This window comes from Hydractinia symbiolongicarpus, chromosome 9 (assembly GCF_029227915.1).
Source record: "Hydractinia symbiolongicarpus strain clone_291-10 chromosome 9, HSymV2.1, whole genome shotgun sequence".
Classification (NCBI taxonomy): Eukaryota; Metazoa; Cnidaria; class Hydrozoa; order Anthoathecata; family Hydractiniidae; genus Hydractinia; species Hydractinia symbiolongicarpus.
The window spans coordinates 27,148,709-27,174,818 of record NC_079883.1 but is presented as its reverse complement, the minus strand read 5'-3'; the positions used below and the strand labels follow the sequence as shown (position 1 = coordinate 27,174,818).

Below are 26,110 nucleotides of genomic sequence, written 5' to 3'. Positions count from 1 at the left end.
AAGGGAAAAGATTACCAAGAATATTGATAACAAAATCATTTTACAATTATGAGTCCAAATAAATACGTATTCTAACAATTTTCTGACTAATATTACAGTTTAAACGTTTTAAGAGACTCCAAGTTACTAAGCAATGAGAGTATAAAATAAGACATCATAAAGTAATATTGCTTACATGACAATATTTCAATAGCTGGGAATGTTTAATAAAGCTAGAAAAGTAGCTAGCTAGTCACACTATACCTAGCAAGTTATCAAGATAAAAACAAAAGAAAGGAGCTCAACTTGTTTTCAAGTGGCCAGGTTTAATTTGCAGCTTTTTGCAAAGAATGACGTTGCGTAAAATTGCCGCCCATGTCCTTTATAGACAAAATAATTTTGCACAAAATATCGAAAATATTTTTTTTACAACATATATATACATTACGTTTTAAATTATATCAGGTTGTTATTAGTGGGCATGTTATATTACCTTATATGCTTTGGTTACTATAAAAGATATAAAAAGCCAGTAGGTTAACCGTCGAAGCCATTTTATCATTGAATGCAGATTTACCCGGCCTAATTCAAGAAAATTCAAAGTGCAATAGCTTCAGTAAAAAAATAAAGTTATTGACTTGAAACTTGTTATGGAGTACTTTTAAACCAATCTGATAAAATATAATTTTACACGAGGCATAAAAAATTTACAAAGCCATTTTGAGGAAGAGAAAAAGGTAGGGAGATTTTCTTAAGATTTTTTTATCTCAATATTTTAATACAAATTACAAAGCAGTGAACATAAAAAATAATAAAAAAAGTCTAAACCGAGTATATAGTTTATATAGCGTCCCATAACTTCAGTAAAAATTAAAATATTGACTTGAGATTTGGTATGATATGGTTTTAGATTGGTTTGATGAAATTGAGCCAAAAAATAGTTCTATTATCATCATACTTTCTGAGTTTCAGAATTTAGCAATTTTCAGAGACACCAATAAGCCGTTTTGACAGCATATCAATTTTGACCAAGATACAGATTCAGAAAATTTTAAAAGCTATTCTAACCTCAGAAATAAGTCAGATAAGATTCAACATACAATTATGCCAGTAAACAAAAAAATTAGTTGCAAGGAATATCTCTTTGCTGATATCTTTTTGTGATAGGTTGCTCTTATGAGAATACTGAATTAATCTTCACGGTTAGCTAGTTTGGCATTTAAATATTTTCCAAGCAGAATGATAACAATAAATAGATGTATATATCAATAAAAAATCGATTTTTGAACAGCAGCAGAATTTTGATGAGCTCTAAAAAGTGCGAATTTATGAAACTAATTTTGGTCCAAAATCCCCAAAATAATTTCCTCAAAAAATTATTCCCGAAACATTTTTTTCTCAAGGTAGCAATACTTTGCTGTTGGTAAAGTCGTATACCAATTCTTTCTAAACTATATAGGCAGTGATACATTAAATCGAGAAAACAGATCACACGTAGACTTTTTCAATTTTCAAACCAGCATAATGCTTTTGATAAAATTTTTGGAAATGTTAAGGCCACAAATTTAAAAGAAAAAAATACTTCTGAAGCAAATACTTTTCTGAAGTCTTTTTCACCCAATATAACTGCAAGCAGTGAGTCCACCATATATGAATTCAGTTTCAGTTAAGTATTGTTTAAATACAGCAAAATCTTTGTCATCATATAAAAGCAGTAATGCAGACACAGATATGAACTCACGGTAAATGAGAATTCTAAAGTTTAGCCAAAATGAATAAAAATGTAAATGTTAATATGAGGTTAAATTTCTGCCTAGCTACTTTCAGTCATGCACCTAGAATGATACGAACATTTGAAAATTATGTAGCCATATTTGCAACTTAGAGAACCAACGAAGTTCTATGTTCAGATGGTAAATCATTTACTAATTTCCGAGTTTCCCCTACTTGCTAGTCAACCAATTCAGTGAAATACACATAACTAAATTGCTTGAATTTCTTCAAGTAAACAGCAGCCTAAATAACATTATTGTATATTTATACATTTACACAAAACAATCAAGGGCAATATGCGAGAATTTTTTGTGTTGCGATGAGAGGAATCAAAACAAACTCGCCGCACGTATCTGTGACGTAAAACGCCGATCTCGCTTAGCTCTGCAAGTTATATATAAAACTTTGGTACATTGAGACAAACCTCATTAAATATTACACACATAAATACTGCGTATTGGAGGGTCACGTGACGAGGTCTCCTCCAGGGCCATTTCGTATCGCCGTCCCGGGGTCAGAAAAGATACAAGATGCCCTGGGAACGAGGTTGAGTTTGTGGAACAAATTTGCTCTTCTTTCTGCAAAAAATAACTGTTTGGTTTTCACTGGTGACTAACTTCAAATTACGTGAAATAATTTTTTGAACATATTTTTTATTTCTATCCCCCGCCAAAGCGGACAAAAGTCCAATATTATGTATAGGTCAACATTTTCAAATATATGTTCAACATTTCCGCGTATATGTTCAACATTTTGTATACATGTTCAACTTTTTCGTATATATGTTCAACATTTTGTATGCATGTTTAACTTTTTTTGTATACATGCTCAATATTTTCTTACACATGAGTAAACATTGATTCCCTCATTCCCATCTTCATATAGTGGTTCAATAGTACGATGAAATAAAGGTAAGCATTCTTCACACAACGAAGCTTTAGTTGTAGGGACGTGCACATCATTATCTGATTGAACGTGCGGTAACGGACCATCGTCGTCTATACCATAATCATCCCAATTTGATATTTCAGCTGCCTCCAGCGACTCTGGATCTGTATTCAACAGATTTGTCATACCTATATGCCACAATTGACGTGGTGATTTGTTATCCGCTATTAAAAGCGGGTGGAAAGCCCACTCCCTTTCAAGCTCTTGCAAGGCCCAATTGATTCGCGGTATATAAACAAAATGAAGCGCATACAAATCACTTTCATCTAACGGATCCAACAATTGCTCATTTTCAAGAAAGTAAAAAATATTTTGACACTGTTGAACGACAATTCTTTTCACTTCACCCCAAAAGCGTTCAATACGTTGGTTGTGCACTGACTTACCGCATATCACACTGCCTCGAATAATGCCTCTTTCGTTAAGCATAAATCTGGCCACTTCCACATTTTCCGTTCCAAAATCAGCTCTCACACGCGACGGGATGCTGTGCCTGCCACTGTTGAAGACCTATTGTTGTTGCTACACTTCAAGTACATGATTAAGCGACTGTACCCATCCATAGCGCCATCGTTTAAGCTTGCGGTGCCCGTCTATGTGCCTAAGAGAAATGAATACATCAACCGTAAAGCAGCAGCATTTCATTTTATGAAAATGGTTATTGCTAAAACTTTTACTTACCAAAGACGTGCTTTCACGTGACACGCTCTTCTTACAGTACTGAGTGCGCAACGCCCGGTTGACCGGGTCGACTTCGTTTATTGCTTCTCTGATTCTTTGTCGTTGTACATATATACCTCTTGATCGACATGATACAGTAATGTAGGTTTCGCCAGCGTTGGGAAGAACATTTAATACCTCTTGCACAACTTTGCAAAGATCTGCGTGGCTCATTTTTGAGTAATACCCTCGTTGACCACTCTTCTCGAGTATATGTACACCAAACTGAATTCTCCTTCTTCTTAACGTTTTGGTTGATACACCAATACATTTTGACACATCGTTCCAATTTCGATAAATATCAAATAAATCTTCCACATCAGATTGTACAACGTCCGCCCCAACAACTTTCAGTTGAATTAGTTGGGCAAATATTTTGCTGAAGTTCTGAAGTAACGTTTTCTTCGAGAAACCTTTCAAATCTTTGTTTTAAAGACTGGATTTCTTCCACTATTATATCTAATAAACTGACAATTCCATCGAAGTTTTCACATCCTACGTCTATTATTCTTCGACCAAATATTATCAGAAATTGCAAACAATCCTCTAATCTCTTACACCAAAATTCACAAACATTGATTCGTTGCAAATACTTGTCTTCTTGCTTGTAAAATTAAAGAAGGCAACTTGTTCAAGAAATTCTTAATGTTTATGTTCTGACCCAACTACAGGCACTGGCCCAATTTTGGACGCGGGACTGGCCCGTCTTTAGACAGGCCGGCCCGTCAAAAGACGGGTCGGTGTGTTCGCAATCGGGATGGCCCATATATTGACGGGCCTGGCCCAACTTTGGACAAATGTATGCAAACACGTCTTAAGTTGGTTCAGGCCCAACTATTGACAAAGGAATCTCTTGCTTTTAAAAGTCGTATCATCAGATGGGACAAACTTAACTGTACACTCTCTCATTAAAGTATTATATTTAGCTCTTGTACTTTATCACTTAATTATCTAATAACAAATGTGCCCTGGAGTGCTGGCATGGTACTGGTTAGGTAGCTTAAAATCACAAAATAAATATTATCCAGATCCCTCATCATCAGACATCGGAGAGGCGTTTCTGTTCTTTACTACTCATTGTGGGGTACCTCAAATTCCTGTAAATCCACTGAAAAAAAATTACTTAAGAATTCCTCTTCTTTCCCTTGCACTACTCATGGCATTTCTTTGCATGTCTTTAGTTTCAAGCCACGATCCCTGAGCTTACAACCGCGTCTTAGTAACAAGTTTAGTTTCAGCGCTAGCCAAAATGACGGACAACGTCGAGGAACTCTGGGTAATTGTGAAAAAATGTGGTTCTGCCTTATGATTTTCAGATATTTGCTGCTGATATCAGCATATTTTGGCCCTCGGGTGCCAGACCTCCGTACATATAGGAGTTAACTATCCTTAAGGACTCTGCTCGAAACTGGTGATACTGATCACATAAAACATAAATTAACTTAAAATACTTTTTTAAATCATAGTCATAATCTTTCTGTTTCTTGAATATATAACAAAATATTTCAATCATGGATGCCCCAGCCAAAACGATTTTTGCTCTCAAGTTGCATTAATTTCATCAAAGATTATATTGAAAATTAAACATAGCAAAATAGCTTAAACAACAGCTTAGCTATATTTATATACCTGTGAATATATATACTATGAAATTACAAATATGATCTTGCACCAAGAGTTGGCAAGTAGTGTTTTTTTTGCTACCCACAACAATCTTGAAATGCATAATTCGATTTAATCTGAGCTAGCCATATACAACAATACCTCGGCAAAAGTTGTAGCAGGTTCAGTTTTTTCACTTTATTGGAGTTAGTTTACGTTAAATACAAGGTCTTGAAGTATGCAAACATCTTTTAACGCCATGTCGCAAGTTGGTCCTGGCCCGTCAATTGACAGGGTAGCATGTCAAAAGATGGGCCACCGTATCAAAAAATGGGCCGCCGTGTCCAAGGATGGTCCATCCCGTCCTAAGACGGGCCGTGTTCTAAGTTGGGTCAGAATATTTACATTGTCAGCCATCTTTTAGGATGATTTCCCGCCTTTTCACGAAAAGTGATGCGCGCACTTGCACGCGCATTTACTTTGCGCATTTAACACACATGCAAAAAGTTTGATATATAAAGCCTGTGTCACAGTTATGAAGCAGGTGCAGAAGCAAGTGAAGTAAGCATGTGCAGTTAGTGTGAAGCAAAAAGTGAAGCAAGAGGTGAAGCAAGTAGCTCACACTAGCGCAAGAAGATCACTTGCATTCTTTTGATAAACATGGATGAAGAGGAGTATTTAGTTATGATTTTGGGATATTTGTTGTTGAAAAAACGACGGCGCAAGGAAAAACTCTAAATATTTTAAGAAAAGTATGGGTTCGCGAAATTTTTAAGCATCGTGAACAACGTGGTGTTTACCATACGCGGCTCAAGAAGTGCTGCTTGGGGACAGAAAAATCTTATTTCAAGTTAGAATTTTATATAATTTTTTAGCATAAGTTTGCGGAAAGAATTTGTTTTATATAATAACTTTTGCAGGTATTATCGAATGTCGCCTGAGTCGTTTCAGTACGTTTTAAATGTCATTGGTCCATCAATAGCAAAGAATGATACTCGATTTGGAAAAGCTATTTCTCCTGCTGAACGATTATCTTTAACAATTCATTATCAAGCTCGGAGTCTTTTGTTTTTATCTTTGCGGTCTTTATCGGATTTATCATACAAAATTGTATATTTCCTCACAACTTTGGCAAGTTTTTTATCTGCCATATTTGTTGTTATCATAAGTTCTGTTTTTTTGTTTTTTTGTTTTTTTGTTTTTTTACCATTTGCTTCACTTGCGCACCTTGCATTACCTGCTTACACTACAAAAATCATGAAGCAGGCGTGAAGCAGATGCAACAATGAAGCAAGAATATCAAATTTTTTTGATATTCTTGCTTCAACGTTTGCTTCATGCTTCACGCTTGCTTCACTTGCTTCAGTCATGCTCACATTAACTTGCTTCTGCATCAGCATCTGCTTCATAGGTGTGATACATGCTTAAATAAAAAAGGTTTCTAATATATAATAAATCTAAACATACATATTATGTGTTGTTGAATTATACACAAAAAGTTAGCAATATATAAATGAAAATTGATTTAAAAAAAAAGGTTGACTTTGTATGCACGAAGCTTGACCATATAAATATAAATGTTAACTTATATAAATGAAAGCTAACAAAAAATACAAATGTAGACTTTTGTCCACTTTGGCGGGGGATATATTTTGCACATTTAATTTATTATGCATATTTACCACTGAAGAAAAAGCTTATTGTACGAAAATAGAACCAACACGTGGATGACATTTTTGAAAAAAAAAGAATTGTTAACTGATGTTTTTGTTTTTGTTGAGCAGTAATTTTCGTAAACCTAGACAAAAATACGTGCGAGATTATTCTTCTCGCCTCCAGTGCGAGAAGAGCATGAAATATAAGGAAAGTACCATGGACTTTTTCAAAACTGTCCAGAAATCATGTTTCAGATGGCGTATTTAAACCAATGAAAGAAAACCAAATATATGTATGATATAAAATGTTCTTTTATAAACCTTAAAAGCATGTTTTCTAGGCGTATATACCTCACAAACAGGGCCGGCGAATCCAGGGGGGCTATTGCCCCCCTTTTTTTGCTAGGAAAAAATTTTTTTTTGAGGTTTTAATTATTGCATTGCTTTGCTACAAATTTATTTGTACGATTCTGTTAACACTTCTCATAAAATGTACTTTATGATTTTAAATGGTTGCATTTGTTTAAAAAACAAAAACTTATACTTAACAAAAACTTATACTTAATATCTGTTTAAGGAAACAGATATTAAGTATAAGTTTGCATGAATTAAGGTTTTTTTTTTAGTATCCGATAAAAATTTCGAAATTTGAGGTACATTTAAGGTTATTTCAGAGGCCAATTCAAAAATTTTTCGGCCCGTCGGCCCAACCATGGTGGGGCCTCCTTAGATACTACATATATTTGCCCCCCTCCACTTTCAATTCCGATTCGCCGGGCCTGACAAGTTCTCGCACTGTATGTTTTTTTGTTTAATTCATGTTATTTCACGTCAGTTACCAGTGGAATCCTAAAAATATATTCATAAAATATTAATACTTTTGGTTAAAAAAAACGTTCACGCTATTTAAAAGTTAACGGGACAAACGTTTACACCAAAAATTCGTGGCCCAAGGGCTGTCCTAAACATTAAGTACTTTGATGCGTGCGCACTTTGAACTTTAATAAAGCACGCGCAAGTACAGGTATATGGAAAAGTGGGATATTACAAAGATCAAAATGCTGCATTTGGGTCCTTCCTTCCTGTTTTACCGGAATGCTTTTTAGAAAATATATATAAAATTTGATTTTGTAACAGTATAAAACAATCTGGTAATATAAAATGGTGGGGTAGATAAAAGCATTAAAAAAGATGAAAGAAATCTAGAAGACGTGCGTGAGTTTTTTTCCAACAAAAATATCTCTCTCAATATAAATAATTTATTTTAAAAATATGTACATTGGTGATGAAAGTTTTATCATTTCAGCACAAGTTTTTACTAAAAAAAGACGTATATAAATAGAAAAGCAAAAAATAAAACAAAAAACAAAACGCGATAATACAAAAGTGAGAAAAATAGAAAACAAAAACACTCTTCCTAATAAAAAGACAGACTGGAGAAAGCATTCGTATGTAATTTCTTGCATTTAAAAACCTTAAAACGCCTAAGGCGCTTTTATAAAAATAGAAGGGGTTTTTGTTTTATGTTCTCCAATCCTAAACTAAAAATAGTAGACCAGAAGGAGGAAGAAGCCTGGGGCATGTCGTCCTCAAGTTTAATTTTTAATTAAGTCTTTTTTTCTCTCTGAATAAAAAAATATTGCCCGGAGCCTGAATCTCCATTTTTTATATTTAATCAAGTTGGTCTGAGTTATTCTTATATCTATCCTACTGATGTTATTATCACGCTGTTTTGTACAGTTTTATTCAAAGCTCAAAAGGATAAAACTTTAAGAACACCAGGTTGGGCAAAATTTATTACTGTCATAAAAAGGTTGTGAGTAAAGTGTAAACTTCTTTCAAGAACTCTAAAAGGTAACTTTTACAAAGTTGAAATATATTAAGACGTTCGCAAAATTTAAAAATTAAACTAAAAATTAAAAAAAGGTTATACAACACTGACTTCTGTGACCATAGATTGAGCAGACTCTCGACGTAGTTTTAAACTCTCCACTGCCTTTTGATTTTCTATATAGTACTCGGTGTAGAATTCACTGGATGGGTTATTTGAACAAGTCCGGATTAAAAATGATTTAAATCTCCTCACGTTGGCTTTTGATAAGTGGTTTGAAACATTGACTAACGGTCGGAACGATATGCAGATTTTAGACATAACACATAGTCTAGGAAAATATTGTTCTTCTAAAACAGCTTCACCATTAACCACGAATAAGATACAAACTACAAAATACGGTATAATTGATACAAGGTGCGCTCCTAAAAGCAACATGGGCGTTCTTTTAACCGCCATACCCTGATTTTGAGGGAAACTGAAACGCCTTTGCAGTGTTTGAGTTACACTTAGTTTTTTAGGATGTTCTATGTTCTGTTCCTTCATTCTGACGGCATGCGTTATCGAACGGTATCTGTTTTGATGACCTTTGGCCGTCCGCCATAATGAAAATTCGAAAGCGTAAACAACAAGTAAAAGTGCACCGTGTGCGGCAAGCATACTAATAATAACATCCGTACGCAGCCACGCTGCAAAACACATTACAACAGAATGGTTCGTGTATTCGTAACTTGGTTTGGAATATGAAGAGTGAAAGATGCATGACAACACAATAAATGAACAAACTGCAGACCAGATGGTGACAACTAACACAGTCAATTTAGATCGATTCAGTATGATCTTATATTTAAATGGAAAAGTTATTACCACGTATCTGTTAATCGTCACTAAAGCCTGATTGGCCCATGATAATAAAAACATGAACATATACAGATTGGAGAAGATTCTTTCGTTTTCCGTGTGGACGGCCATGCAGACGGCAAAAATAGAGAACCAAATATCTATGGTGAAGGTATTAAATAGTAGAATTCCGTCCCGCTTTCGCCAACCTTTTTGCGTTATACCGACTGACATTCCAAATAACGTGATTGTAATTGATATTAAACTGAATATAGTTAATGCAGCTTCTTCTAACTTCATGATGATTCTAAACAAAATCAGAAATAAAATAACACGTTACTGAAACTTCATAAAAAAATTTTTTTGTGAGAAATAACTTTTACAAAATGCGAAAAACTCTATTTAGTTCTTTCGCTAATGTATCCTTTCTAAAAATTTCATTTCCAAATTTGAACCGACAAAGATATTGAAAGTAGCGATAGAAACAAAAAAGAAAGAACAAAAAATAAACAAAAATAAAAAGCACATTTCACATTCACAAAAAAAACGAAAAACAAATCGAAAAAAATTCTTTAAAAAAATAAAGTATAAACAGTACCTTGTGCTTCGAGCGTTTCTTTTTGAACTAACACATGCTCATGTTGAGTAGCGCTTATTCTAATCTAAATATAGAACAAATTATCAATTCACTCTTTGTTCTTTTTACCTGACAATATTAATTAATTGATGAGCTATGTGGAAGATAATAGAAACCATGCCGCATGATGAAAAAAAACAATGGGGGATGCTCTCCAGCGTAGATACTTTGATATTTAAATATGTTTGCTATTTAAAATTTAAATACGTTGGAGAGTCCAGGGCTTTGTTTGACCAAATAGTCTCCAAAATGACGATTTTTAAAGCATGGCTTATTTAGAGTAAGTGCTATATGCACATAAGGGAAATGATCATTCTCGGGTAATGATTTCATTCGGAAAAAAAAGAATGTAAATAAATGTGGGTTAAAATAAATAAATAAAAAAAATTAAAAATATGCAGGAAACAAATTCTCACTTTCTATTTTAACGCTAAATTTATGACGTCATAGGTTTACCATGATTCATCGCCACGCAAACAAGTTAAAAATATGATTTATGTAAATTTAGAACAACCTTCCGCAAGGCACTTTTTTGCTTTTGTGACGTATGGACTGCAACGAAACCATCTGCTTCGCCGCCCCTTTCAGGGATTAAAGTGCAAGAAAATATCGGGGTCCGTTCTTCTCACAAAAACAAAAGAATATTCGTCCCCTTCGCAAGTCTCAGTCGAAACATAAAAAAGAGAACTTTTTAGGTATTGTCCAGACACGTCGAAGTAACTAAAAAATGCACGTGCCTTATAAAAATAAGTCTATATTTCTATATTTAGAATGCAATCTATTTTTGTAATTACTTGTGCGGAATTTGAGTATCGTGCGTGAAAGATATGCCTATTGATCTACTTCTTCATAAAAAAGTTAAAATAACACAGCTCATGTAACGGAGAAGGAAAATATGTCATTACCATATTTCAACCTCAGCAATGGATGCTAAAAGAAAGACGTGCTGGGAACAAGAAGATTAATTTAGACACGTTCCATTCTAATTTTAACAGCTGGAATGTTTTTTTACAAAAATTTGCGTAATCCCAGATAGCTTAAATGTTTCAGAAATATTTAAAGCTCTTTAGTAGCGTGTAATTTCTATAATTACCTCAGTAACTTCACGAAGCATGCTTGTCATGGCTTTTGTCGGTACCATCAAAAAACTTCGTGACGTCACTAGTACTTTAAACGACCGTGAAACATTTTACTTTTGTTCAGCATTAAAAAAAAAAACAAAAAAAAAAACGGATTGTAAATTCAAACAGTAGGAGAGAAGAGGTCTGCGTGGTTATGGGGTTTCATACACGTTTTTTTTGTGAGACAGTTTCAATTGGGGCAGTATTAAAAATATATTTTAAAATGCGGTAACCCTTTATAAGAATATTCAGGATCAGACAAGAAAATATCTTAATATGCTGAACCTAAAATTTTGCTTGCATTGTAAATGGGTATAACCAAAGAAGCAACTTTTATTTGAAGTGTTTTCCCCACAAAATCTAGTAGTTGGTCTTTATTTCAATTTAGGCTACTTCAACAACAGCAGGTTAGGGGTGATTTTTACATCAGTTTGCATTCGCCGATTCTTTTAATCTTACCGCCATTCCTCTAATTTAAAATTATGTAGCACTAATAATTAGAGGAAGTTATCTTGTTTCGAAAATTTAATTTTGAACTAAAAATAAGAGGAAAATTTCACCTTAATCGCACTAACTAGATGCGAAAAAATAAAAAAAAATCTGTTGAGTTTTATTTTTTTTGGAGTTTCATTTTCTTTCTTTTATCACTTTTTTATTCTTTGTTTTTCATTTTTCGTTGTACGCAGTTACTTCTGCTATAGCTGTGCCATTTTAAACAAACTTTGAATCAAAAAAATATCCCTTAAATTATCTGGTTCGCACTCTAATTAGGGGAAAATCCGACCTTAGTCGCATTAAATTAAAGTACAAACAAGTATTCGTTAAAAGAGTGTCGCACTACAAATGATTAGGATTATCTTTATCTAAAAGTTAAAAATATTTATGTTGAAACTAAAATGCTATTCTTGTATAAAAGCGTGTATAGAGACGGAAAGAGGAGTACAGAAATTTTAAAAAATAAAGATTAAATTTGGCAGCATTTTCGCAATGACACAAAAAGCTTAAAAGCGACAAATAACGCAAAAATCTGATATCAAGAATTTATATTTAATTATTTAATGTTGATGTAAACAAAATTAGTTGAAACTAAGCTCTTCATTTTCTCAAAGTAACAAAGCTAAGTATACTTTGGCTAAGTTTTACGTTGACATGATTTTAGTTAATTAACCTTTTTTAAACTCGACTTCTTTGTTTTGAATTTGCCTATCTTTCATATTCACTCCACACAACATACAGTGTTTAATGTCTCAGAGTTGTTCTTACGCTTAAAACTTGAGCCAAAGTTTGTTCAAAACTTATTCTTATTTTTAACCAATTTGATCACAACTAAAAATATAACTTAATACCAAACGTGTTCCGAATTTTAAATTGTTTTTGAACTGTTCAAGTTATTAATATTTGCAAACTAACAACCTTACTCAAATGGGATAAGGAAGTAGGGTTAAAGAGATTGAACAGAAATAATGACAAATCTATTTTTATCAAATCATGCGCGTTTCATGTTTTAATAGGATGGATTCTATTTTTAAAAATAATGTTTTTCTTCAAAATGTTTTATAAGCTCTGTATCATCTATATAAAAGCGCGCCACAATCTCTTTGACCGGGAATACTCGCCGTTTTAATTTAGGACATTTTTAAAGCCATGTTGCACTAGGTTGAGATAAATACTAATATTTTTAAATAGTTTTTAAACGGTGATAATGAGAGTTTGGTTACCACATATTAATAGCTGGTCTATTTCTGGACTCGATATGGAGTCGTTAAAAAACAAACTCGTCACATTATAATTTGTGAATATACTACTTCTAAATCGATTGTAAAATTTCCGAATTGTTACTTTAATTATAAAAAAGCCGCAACACTAAAACGTGAATGTAACTCGTCATTACTTTGTGAAAATGCAAGTTCGAAAAACACCAAGACTTTGTTTTTCTTTCTTTCTTTCTTTTTTATTTTGAGCATATACATCAGATTAAAAAAGGACAAACAATTTTTCCTAAAGTTAAAACAAATTTATCACATCAGTCACATAGGAAAACTTTATCAAAATCTACTTTCATTGTTAAGTTAACTTTCATGCTGGAGTTTTAATTTGATAATGCTATCGCTCTCTTAATCGCGTTATTTCGGAACTTTTGCTCTTAAAGCGTCGTTAATATATCTAACATGCATTAGGCTTCAGCATTTTTTATTGTTTATTGTTTTTTGGGGGTCGGGGTGGAGTGAGGTGGGGTGGATGGGTGGTACGATTATAGTGTGTTATAGCAAATGCAAACAATGGCTTTCCCCGAGAGGGGAATTTAAAAATTAGCACCTCTAGATTGTCAAAAAATTGAGATTCAATAAAATGAGAGCCACATCCATGAGTAATAATTGTTTTATATTTTTGCCAGCAGAAGTCGTGGTTTGAGTACGTGCTATTTTTGGTTGAGGTTCAACAAATTAGGAAATTACTATACAAAATTATATCAAATCATTCCGGAACGTTGTACTAAATCTAGAAAGTTCTAAATTGGGAATAAATACGTCATTTTACTTATTTTCGTGAAATCCATCACAGAATATTAAAAATTAAATTGAAACACAATACAACTAGCCAATCATAAGTCGCTCGCTTTATCAACCCGCCCTAAAAATAATCCCATGTCAAAGGGCAGAAAATGTAAAAAAAGGCGCGCGTGAATAAAAAAACAGCAAACAAAAGAAAAATGGCGGTACAAAATAAGTTACAAGCGTAATGCTTCGATAACCGATAAGATTAAATACTTGTTTGTTTTGTTTTTTAAACAAGACAACTAACAATTTTAAATTTATTTTCTACCACAAAGATTTGATACACCCTTTTAATTAATTAAAAAATTTAATAAACGACTGGGCGTTTATTCGGAGCATGAAGTATTTCTTTTTAGTAAAAAAATAAATTTAAAACATTTATTTTTCAAGAAAATATGTCTCTTTTGTTTAGAGGAAACCTACCAAGTAAATTTAGCTAGAATTGACATAAATTTCTCTAAGGAAAGAAAAAAGTATAGCATACCTTTGTATCGTCTAACGTTGACACAAGCCGGCGTCTTAATGACAACTTGTATTTCTCAACAATATTTCTTAATTTTTGATTCGATTTTCTCACTTAACACTTTTAATGAGCATTGTGTATTTATTTCCCGCAACCAAAAATAGAGATCAATTTATTTTTAATTACGGCAATACATCAGCAATTTTATTTTAAATCCACGCAAGTACGAATACAGCTGATGGATTCACAACAGTACAAAATAATATCATCACTTTGAGAACTGAAATAATTGAAAATTCTTATTACTTAAAAGCAGCGACAAATTATCATCAATTTACATATATATGGATGTTTTTATCAAAAAAAAGTGCTTATAAAAAAGCGGGAGCATATTAGACATTTTTTCAAGTCTAGTTCTTAAACGTTTTTTTTTAAATCTTTTACTTCAATTTTAGATCTAAACATTTCTTAATGACCGCCACATCTAAGCTATATTTCGTCAAGAAAAAATGTCTGCTTTTAGAACCATGTGTTCGATAATTAACGTATTTACCACTTTTTCATCTTTTTATCGCTCGATATCTTGGGTCATTAGGGATTTCAGAAATTAAAAATTTATTGGCTTTTAACAGTTAAGGCGAACGTAAGTGCTTTAATTCTGAGTTTTTACCTTTCATATCAACCGCGCTTAATTTTTAATTTGATCCCTAAGGATTTCAGCAATTTAGAACTGTTAACAGTTATTTTGACACGCTCGGGAAGAGAACAATCAAGGTACGAGTATTTATCACGTGTTAATTTTCTTTTAAATTCAAATTTGATTTTTTACTGATTTATACAGCAGGCCTAAAAAATTTAACATTGATGTGCAGGTTACATGTGTGCATAATTTCTGCCAACATCTTTAAATAGTATTTCGCTACACGATGTAATTATTTTAAAATGATTTTTACCAGTAAACCTACTACCAGCTTAACTCACCCTGGCTGCTATTTGATGTTCTCAAATAATTTTTTGTTTCTATGCTCGTGTCTATGTCTGTTTCCTCTTATTAAATAATAGTATAAAAAATAAAAATATACGCATTTGGACCAAAAATAATAAAAAAGATGAACAGTTATGGGCTACAAGTATGTTAATTTTTTTAGTTACCGACGAACGATTTTTTTTTTTCGGATTGTCGGAAGAAGGACAAAAAAAAAAATATGGTTGTTTTGAACTTTTGTGTATCCGCATTCTTCCGAAACAGTAGTAATCTTTTGCACATATTTAACGCATCTCTTATATGACCACAGAGAGGTTTTTAACCAGCCATGTTTCATAACACGTTGTTTAACATTGTTGTCTCATTTCCTGCCAATAAAAACTCATCAGCATTTATTTTTTTCAAACAATAATTCTCGTTATTGCATTTCAAAGGGTATCTACAGCACTTGTGGTAGTTTTGTGTTGATAACCATCGATAATATTTCAATTGTGTTGTGAGTTCACGAGCCACACTGTATGCAATAACACTGTAAAGAATTCCCACATATTTTAATTTCTTCGTTAAAAGCGGAACAGAGGAACGGAGTATTTTGAGGAATAGAGTATTCTGAGGAGCAGAGTATTTTAATAAACAGAGTATTTTGAGAAACAAAATGCAGGGCTGACGAAATGTTTTTGAAAGTAGTCAATATAGCAACTAAGGAGACCCCAGCATGCTGAGGGTTGCACTAGAAAATCTTTAGAATTTCAGACCTACAGATAGACTTTAGTTTAAGCCTGGTTCACATTATGAACCAAGCGCATGCGCATTAGGTCTGTAATAAAGGGTAAGTAGAACATGACGCAAGCCTTTTAGACTTGCCCAAGAAAGCAATATGCTAACTTTTAGTTTTATACTTTCCAAAGGCGGAGCATCTCAAATAAAAAGACAAAGAACACAAATAATCTAGTTAAGCGTGAGGAAATGTTTTGTGCAGAGAACATTCTCGGACTTATTGGGTTAAAGTGTTCCAGTTGATCTCAAATTTCAGTAAAGTTAGTATCAACCATGACCCTCCTCTTACCAAGGTTATGTGTATGTCCCCCACCCAAAACCGTAGGTAGTTAAGTAGTTGTTCGCATTGCTAAATCAACAATTAATAACATCGTCGATGAAATAGCTTTTACTTCTTTGCCATAGACATTCTTCAAAAGCAGCATCTTTCCCAGCTGACCTTTTTATTTAACTTGTCATTAAAATAAATTAAAATCATCATATAGTTTTTCCCTTCTTGTTTCTTTTCTTGTGTCTTCAAACTTTCCTTGTATACGTGAAAATTTTAGTTCGCACTACAAAAATCATGAAGCAAGTTTTTTACTAAGCCATCTCTAAAAAAAAGATCAGTTTCGTAGGTCCTTATAGAATACTGTGATATCAGAAGCACATCATAATTCACGCATTTCCCATACTCTCCTGTAAACGCTACCACGTGTGCAAAGCAATGAATGTAACCTAAATTCAATCTGTCAGGGACCATGCAAATATTTTTTGATGGTAGTTTTAGTTTTCAAATTGTTGCTACTTCTGTTTTGTTGAACAACAGAAGTTTTGTAAGATAATTATGTTAAGTCGAATAAACACCTCTATGGTAATTTTTCTCACAAGCTCTCTTGTAGCCCTGTGATAAAAAGTTTGCTTTCCGTGTATTCAGTTTTTTAAGTAGATGACCAATCACTGTGCTTGGACAAATTTTGAAATAGAACTATTTGCAGGCGCCCATCAATAAGGTTATCCTGAATTAATAATCGCCATAAGGAAAATAAGCTAACAAATAGATTATTCTAAATATATACGAAAAAATTCGTTAGAAAGAGGTTTTGGCATTTAAAATGTTACACAACAAGTAAATGAGATGTTTAGATCTAAAAATAACCCTTTGCGTTAAATCTATCAGCTGAAGTTAAAACAAGAGAAACTTAACAAAACAGGCAACTTATTTTTCTGTAAATGGAAACCGAACAGTTTTGTTCCAGGTCATACGTTTGCTGATTCAATCACGTGAATAAACCAAGAACCAATAAATTACTCACAAAATACTGTTTATTGCTTGCTAAGCATTTATTTAATCTGACTCATTTGATTACAATAAACAAAAAAAGATGTCTGAATCTGAAGTAAATATTTGCACCGCTTACCTACAGTCAATTATTCGTGGCAAATTTTAGATTGGCTGTCTGGAGCAGTTTTTTTTGTCTTTAGATTTGTTGAAATAAATCGCCCGTATAGACTTTTAAAAAAATTTCACTCAAATCTGTTTGATCAATATTGATTAAATGAGAATATTTATTGTCTGCGTCGCAAATTCTCATCAATAATTTCATTGGTTAATTACAAACACATAAGAAGGTTAAAGGCTAAATTTTGGTGATGGCGTTTATAAAGGGTAGGCGTAGAATGTCGTATATTGTAAGACAGCGTGTATTAGAGGAGGCGTACACAGGATAGTGGCGTTTAGTGGGAGGAAGGCGTACTAGGATGCAGTGTGTGTTAGAGGGATGCGTACATTGGATGGTGGCCTTTAGTGGGAGGGAGGCGTATTAGGACGCAATGTGTATTAGAGGAAGGCGTACATTGGATGATGGCATTCAGTGGGGAGGGAGGCGTATTATGATGCAGTGTGTATTAGAAGAGGCGTACATATGATGGTAGCGTTTAGTGGGAAGGAGGTGTATTAGGATGGAGTGTGTATTAGAAGAGGCGTACATATGATGGTAGCGTTTAGTGGGAGGGAGGCGTATTAGGATGAAGAGTGTGTATTAGAGGGAGGTATATTTTCAATTCTAAGGTTATATAAAGTAAAGTTATTTGAATTACGGTCTTTATAGGGGAAGACATATAGTTGATTGCGGCGTTTAGTGCGGAATGCGCATATTGGGTTTTGCAGCGAGACATTGTACCAGATCAATCTCGTCTCCAGGACTTGATTTTAAAACCGCTAGCACTAACTTAACGGCTAACAATTTCAGTTTGAAAAAGGCAAAAACCACTAAGGATAAGATCAGTAGGAGATACCCACGATTATGGCGTGACACGAGAAATGTTTATTTGGTTTTCTTTCAAAGGTTATGATCCAAATTACAACAAGATTTTTAGCACTATTAATTATACGCGAAGGAGAATTAACTTTCTGCACCAACTAGCAGTACCTGGGAAAGAGGTTGCTCAACTAGTATTTGCCAAACATTGAATAGGAAAATATTTATTTGGAAGAATCACCAAAACCAATCACCTTAATATTCCAAATAAGATAAATAAAGTGAATGGATGCTATTTTAGGAGGGATTGAAAAAATGCTATTATTGGATAGTATTTGAAAGCACGTGTAAACATGCGGTTAATTATTGACTTGCTTTAAAAGAAATTGAATATACCATATCATCTGCGGTGAAGGCTAACGCATGCGCGTGGTGAGTGACGCACGAAATTAATTAGAAGTAATATTCCAGTTTCAGTGTGCCAATATTAACAATATTAATGGTATGTTCTTTTCTACAACATCTATTTTTAACCAGCTGAAGGAGAAAGGATGTGAACCGTATTTGATATTACAATAATAAAAAATTTAAAAATGGCGCGCTTTTTTTTCAACAACAACCCTCAATTTACATGTTATAGTTGATAAACACATAGTTTGTAAAAACGTTGGAATATTGCCAAAATTTGAAGAGAGTTTTGCGAACGTACTCAGCCGATTTCCACCTGTATCCTTTTTTGATATGAGAGAAAAAAAGCGTACTAAAAAAGTTAGTATTGTTTTCTGTTGTCCTAACTTTTTATTTCGCCCAATCTTATAAAATCTTCACCACCACTTAATCGAACCATATAGTTAAAAAATATCTAATGTACAACGTTTTTAGTAGAACACAAATAAGAATAACCATGGTTGATGGTTATTCTCATTTGCAGCCTAAGTACAGCCTTAACTAAAACTTAGACTCTCCTAAGAGAATTGTGTCGTGTCGCATAACATTCTGCGGATCTACTCATGTGGTCATACACCGCGTGCCTGTGGTTAGTTGTTTTTGGATCGTTAAAGATGACTAATTAATTTACAATTAAATACGGTTTATTTGCGAGGCTTATATTTTGAAAATAATCTTAGATAAACATGTGCCAGACTTTGTGTTTTGTCTTTAGAATTTGAGAAATGTATGCTCGCTTCCAGCCTCGTCTCTAGGCCTCTTTTTCTCTTTCTGACACCTCACCGTCGGAGATGGTCAGAAATAGAAAAAAGGCCCTGGGAAAGAGCTTGTCCTTGTTGGATACATTAGTTATTAGCAATCTGTCACAAACAGTCACAGCTTAAAGAAAAAGTTTAGGACAGATCTCGCGAGATTAAATATATATCTAAAATTAACTTTAGGACATCTCTTATCTTTACCAACATCGGGGCGTCAAAAAAGATACATGATTCCCTGAGGACGAGGTTGTGTCTATAATTACTTTAGTTTCGACTCTGTTGGAGGAAAGGAAGTAGTTGTTGACACTTTGACTGAAATGAGATTCTATTAAAGTTTTTTTACTTATTATGAAAACATCCACGGAAATTCGCCCGTTCTACACATTTATGTTCCGAATGGGTATTTCGTGTATCCTTGCTTATTTTTTAGCATGAAGCAATGAAATAAATATGCAAGGGGTTCTAAGTAGACCTGTGGCGCAGCTAGTTTGAACAGACATACAGGCAATGCCAATGGGTTCACCCGTCTTTTCGTGTTACCCTAACACGACCCGACTTTGTGTTACAAGGGGACATACGGACTACAAGTATTGTTAATAAAGAGACTGTCGTTAGCCCGTAAGGAAATCCATGGGTTCACCCGTCAGGAAATTATTTACTTTGTGGGGTACCCGTAATGAAGCAGTGCGCAGCCATTTTGAAGAGACAGAATACTGCTATTACAAGTATGGAGAAAGACTAGACATGAACACAGGGGAAATCTACGGGTTTGACCGTTCTAAGTATCCCGGAAAGATTGGTAGTGTTACACTGCATAGAGGTTTGGGATTTTCAAGAGGCACGCTTTGTTATATAAAAACTCAGTTAAAAAAGTACAAAGCTCTCTAGATTTAGGAAACTTTTAGGACCAAACAAAAAGTTAATTTTGTTATAAAAAAAGTTCCTGCAGAAATGAAGAAACCGTTGTCATTATGACTTAAAAAAAAGAAAAAACGTAATCGCAGTGTCTATTGAGACAACAGTACGATCCCTGTTGTCCACTTTTCATGTTTCCCGCGTTTTTTTTTTTTAATACGGCCCGATGTAGAGCGCTTTATTAAAACAGGGTCCTACGGTCATGGTAAGTTTTTTTCCTATTTTAAAAAATATGCTTTTTTTTCGTATTAAGCGCCTTTGATGTGGCAGCATGTGTCGTACGTATTTAGATCTAGCTTAGTACTCGCGAAAGTTATTACCCCTGATTTTGCCATCTTCTAAATTGCGAAAGTTTTTGCTTTCAAGGCTTAATCGTAGCTAGAAATTGTTCTGCAAAACTAACGACAAACGTTTACTGTGACTTATAGCGAACTCAATGAAGAGGTTTAAACTAACAAGAAAATACAATAAAAACAGACTTACTTTAAGAAGAGAACCGCACAAAACTGTTTCTCACTTTTTACTGCAAATACTCGCCTTCTGTAAATTGATAACTGAACTTTATATATTCAATAGACAATTATTGTATTTCTAAATTGGAGAATGTATTGCATTTGTAGTGTTAGCAAACAGGTTTCTTCTCTCATATTTGTTGTATATTATAGTTTGTATGTATATATAAATTGAAATAAAAACAGTCTATTTATAGATATCAGTATTGTTTGAAAATATATTCTATTGGCTTTTAGCTTCTCGAAATAAAATAAAAACTGAATAGCGTTACTCTGGCCGCAATGAAAGATTGATTACTCGTGGCGTGTTGTATATTACTTTCATTTCGGCAGCTGCATTAAAAATATAAAGTCTAGTTACCAGGTTTTTAACAATAGAATTAAGCTTTGTCTGCTATCGTAGTTGGTAATTAATTATTACTAGCCAAGGGAAATTTTTTTTCGCAGGGGTTCAGTTGAGGAATAACTTTCAGGGTAAAACTTTAAACGCAGGAAATGTATCTCTGGGAAAACCTTAAAATTGAGGGAATAATTAAAAAGCATTAATAATTTCTTGTTTTTCTTTTCCTGTTGATATATATAACAAAGTGGATTTACTTTTAAAGGAGAACTAACGATTGCTGTGCCTAAAATGTTCATTATGATCTTAATATAAACCGTGTTAATCTTTTTTTATATTTTTGAGCTTTGGTTTTCGAGATATTCCAGGTCAAAGTAGTCCTGCCATGACAGTGTAGATTAGGACTTTCTGTTTAGTAAAATACTAACTTGTGCGACGTAAGTCTGCTGGATGTATATGAACGCATTCTGTATGAACAAGGGAATGCTAGAATGTGCCTTTTGTGATTGTCAAGAGTAATTTTATTTATCATATTTTGAAATAATTATCTTTATCAGAATAAAATGATGTTTCTCCGTTTTAAGCATAGTTTTAGACGTACCTTATCACTTGGAAAAATAGGCATTACTTGTATTAAACGTTATTTTGAATTTTTTCTTGTGTTATTTTTGTATCAAAACATCATTGTCCGCCGTAAAGATTGTCCGCCGTAAAGATTAACTAACGGTATAAAGGTTGTCCGCTATAAAGGTTGTCCGCTATAATGTTTGTCCGCTATAAAGGTTGTCCGCTATTATGTTTGTCCGCTATAAAGGGTGTCCGCTATAATGTTCGTCCGGTATAAAGGTTGTCCGCTATAAAGGTTGTCCGCTATAATGTTTGTCCGCTATAAAGGTTGTCCGCTATAATGTTTGTCCGCTATAAAGGTTGTCCGCTATAATGTTACTCCGGTATAAAGGTTGTCCGGTATAAAGGTTGTCCGGTATAATGTTTGTCCGTTATAAAGGTTGCCCGCTATAAAGGTTGCCCGCTATAAAGGTTGTCCGCTATAAAGGTTGTCCGCTATAATGTTTGTCCGGTATAAAAGTTGCCCGCTATAAAGGTTGCCCGCTATAAAGGTTGTTCGCTATAAAGTTTGTTCGCTATAAAGTTTGTCCGCTATAATGTTTGCCCGCTATAAAGGTTGTCCGCTATAAAGGTTGTCCGCTATAAAGGTTGTCCGCTATAAAGGTTGTCCGATATAACTGTAATCCGGTATAAAGGTTGTCCACTATAAAGGTTGTCCGGTATAAATGTAGTCCGGTATAAATGTAGTCCGGCATAAAGGTTGTCCACTATAAAGGTCGTTCGCTATAAAGTTTGTCCGCTATAAAGGTTGTCCAATATAACTGTAATCCGGTATAAAGGTTGTCCACTATAAAGGTTGTCCGGTATAAATGTAGTCCGGTATAAATGTAATCCGCTATAAACACTGTCCACCATAAAGGTTGTTCGCTAAGATTTACTGTATTATAATGCAACCCGTAATTTTTATTTTCGGGAAAGGAACTTCTGAAGAATTTTTTAAGGAATTTATTTATGTGATTAAAGTACGTGAAATATACCAAAGCAAACAAAGTAAAGTACATTCTTTAAATTACATTGTCTGTATTTTCTAATATCTTTGAATTTAAAAACCCATGGCCTACTTCCGTCAACTTTTTTTGGCCATTTGTCCTGTAAAGTGCAATCTGGAACTTTTTCCATCATGCAAAGTAAAGGCTAGTTTCGATAAGGCGAAATATCCCGCGCGGGCGGAAAAATCTGCCTATGATGTAATTGGTGCAGTCGGAAGAAACTAAACATTAATGGTATCAACAGGACTTACTATCTGAGATACCATTACCAAAAATAAATTTAGTACGGTAAGAAAAAGTTGATTGGTTAGCGATTATTATTGTTTCATTGGGTGTATTTATTCTAAACTCGACTTAGTATTTCCGAATATTTAAAATTTGCGAAAATTACAGGTCCTAAGATTGAGGTTTTCCCGACATCTTGACATCAAAAATTTTGACCAAAATTCAATAGATCAGATTTTACCCGAGTTACGCCTACCTATCTTTGTCTTCTGCTTGTGATTGGTGAGTGCGTTCCACTACTTAATTTCTCATTTAAGAAGGTGAAAACGTTATAATAGGTGCACTATGAAAGTTTTTTGGTCCCAGAGAACAAAAGATGTCCTATGTAGAGAAACGATTTTCAAGCCATATAAAGTTAATCTTTAATCGAATAATATAGATATTACAAGTCGTTAGCCCGTGGAAAAACTCACGAGGTCGCCCGTCCTTTAAATTAACCCGTTGCAACAAAGTGGACAGATATATATCGCATTTGGTATTGATGCGCAATTTAAAAATTTCGTGTTTCCGTTACGGGACACGGCTTTCGCGGACACACAGACAGACAGACGACGGCTATTATTAAAGAGACAGTACACTCTCGGTATAACAAGCCACAAGGCAAACCGAAGAAAATTTCGTTATAACGAGAGTTCATATACCGAGTAATTTAAAAATAATGGAATTTTACCTCGATTAATTGATTGAAATCCTGTATTTTTTTAACCCTACTAAAAATTTATAGTTTTGAGTGCAATGCAATTGCCTGAAATGCTCAAGTAGAACTCTATTCCAAAACAATCCAAAAATCAAAATAAATTCGAATCAAAGCAGTATTTTTGAATTTTTGTTTACATTACACAATGCAACGTCTCCACAAACCTAGCAAATGATCTCTTAATCAGTGGTTGTTCTAACAATTGTTTCATTTCGTAAGCATTTTCAATAAGAAAATATGACTGATGAAAATGTTATTGACAAGATTATATCTGAAAGTTCAAAATTTGGTTTGTTTTTCTTCTACTGCTTGTTCTACTAATATTTCTATGATCCGAAATGTTCAATTATACATTGCACTGTTTGGTTTGCGAAACATAATATTGATACCTATGATGCACAAAACTTTGAAAATGTTGCCGAGTTTCTGTGACATTTAGTGCCTTGAGTTGTTATAACGGGGTTTTTTGAGTCTGTAGGACGAAAATTTGGTTCATTAAATTGAGAGTTCACTTTGTAAGAAGGCTCTAAAAAGAAAACCAAAGGGAAATAGACTTTGGTTCGTTATATCAAGATGTTAACTATATTGGGGGTTTGTTATCATTTTGGCGGGAACCGTTTGTACAAAAAAATTAGCACCAGCGTGGGCTTACCTCGATTGCGTGAAGACGACTTGAAGTTGGAAAATGTTTCAAAAAATTATTGACAAAAATGATTGTCCATACTGAAGTGGCTATAATATCCTGCATAAATATCCTGCATAAATATCCTGCATAAATATCCTGCATAAATATCGGATTAAAAATAATGATAAAGAGGTTTTATGCAACAGTTCGCTTTTGAAGATCTTCCTAACTTGTAATTTCAAATGGATAAGTTTTTTTTACCGTAAATCCTCTCTCATAAACGACTCCTTTTTTAAACGTCCCCTTAAGTAAACGCTTTCCCTAAAATCCAAAACATTTAATAAACGCCTCTAATAGAGAAATATTACGCGTTTTTCTTATGACTGAAAAGAAATTACAACTGTTAAAGGTTAGCGAAATAAAGAACAATAAGGTGTCAGGCATGAATGAGATATTCTGTTGCAGCAGTATTATGAAATGCAACCTTGTCCCTAGGGCGCCCTGCATCCCGCTGACATCCGCCCCAGATATTAGAATTTTTTTTTTAAATCAGCGCGTCCAGGAATTCAAAAAAATGTCTGGTTATAATATTAGAACTGCAAAGAAATCAAAAATGAATAGAAAACCAGTTGTATAATAAAAATTCCTGATGTCAGCATCTTGATTATTACTATGCAAAGTTTTTCAAATAAATACTGGGTTGTTTAGGTATTATATCAGTGCAAATTTCATTACCATAGCATCACGACAACTTCGTCCCTACACTCTAATACTTTAAATTATTTCAGACAAATCGAAAAATTTAGGCAAAAACAAGAGCCTAAATTTTGTTTGTTATGAAATAGCATAAATTTTTAGTGCAAAGTTGCGAAAAGAATTACTTGTTTGTGAATGTTTTATGTTTAATGGTTGTTAATCCATTTCTGTAAAATACCTTTCATGGCTTTTTGATTTTTAAAATTCTGAAGTCAAATCGCAATAAATAACAGTCAAATGCAAGACTCTTGCATAAACTGTAATATTAAACGTCAGAAAAACTTCAGGAAATTTAAAAACCACAATAATTTGTGTCGCAAAAATGCGAACAATAAGATCTTCTTTATTTGATAATCTCTTAAGTTCTGTCTACTGCTGCTAATGTTTTGTTAAATTCTTTTCCAAATTGCTTTCTGTAAATATTTAGATATTTTATTTGTTTTTTAGAATACAATTCTTTAATCAGCATCATCAATCTTGTCCACGTTGGATCAGCCCATACTTCTCCTTGTAAGACATGAGCGTCGGAACGACATTCCGTGTAATTGAGCGTCAATTCCCAACGTGTTCGCGCGATGCGCTTGCACAGCCGCTTTCCCATGAATAGGACTTCGCTATATCCATGCTTTTGCCCATATTTGTCGATCCCCAGGCTTAGATACCACTGATCCATGTACCACAATAACCCACCATGCCATGTTGCTTTATACACATTGTCACCCCAATACAATTCCATCTCTTTGAACCATGGTTTTAAATATGTATAATCATAATAATTTCTAGAGATCCCTTCAAGAGAGAGATAGGGCAAGTCGATATCATCGTAATTCAAATGTCCCTCGTCACTAACATCAAAGTTGACTGGGTATATGTATTTCCACAGTCTAGCTGGCATTCCAACGCATGACATTGCGACGTGTCTAACAAAGCGCCCTTTCCATTTAAATGTACCAACACTTGCAGTACTCAGTATTGTTATATTTGGAGAAGGATAGTAACTAGCTTTGTTTATTGGCCATAAGTCAGAATCACC

The 26,110-nt window shown here is 33.8% G+C and overlaps 1 protein-coding gene across 2 annotated transcripts; it reads right to left on the bottom strand.

The window, feature by feature from the left end:
* Nucleotides 1-6,781: 6,781 nt before the first annotated feature.
* On the bottom strand, nucleotides 6,782-20,861 carry LOC130656834 (beta-2 adrenergic receptor-like). Of its 2 annotated transcripts, none has more exons than XM_057459773.1 (3): nucleotides 20,730-20,861; nucleotides 9,947-10,010; nucleotides 6,782-9,655 (listed from the first exon to the last, which is right to left on the bottom strand). In XM_057459773.1, the coding sequence occupies exon 3, from the start codon at nucleotides 9,646-9,648 to the stop codon at nucleotides 8,605-8,607; it is 1,044 nt and encodes a 347-aa protein (XP_057315756.1). In that variant the 5' UTR covers nucleotides 9,649-9,655; nucleotides 9,947-10,010; nucleotides 20,730-20,861; the 3' UTR covers nucleotides 6,782-8,604. The 2 variants fall into 2 exon arrangements, with proteins under 2 accessions (XP_057315756.1, XP_057315755.1); XM_057459772.1 differs by lacking the exon at nucleotides 20,730-20,861 and adding an exon at nucleotides 14,146-14,274.
* Between the last annotated feature and the right edge of the window lie 5,249 nt (nucleotides 20,862-26,110).

What these genes read in the sequence shown, in the direction of transcription:
- LOC130656834 (XM_057459773.1), bottom strand. Translation starts at nt 9,648, where the DNA reads ATGAAGTTAGAAGAAGCTGCATTAACTATATTCAGTTTAATATCAATT.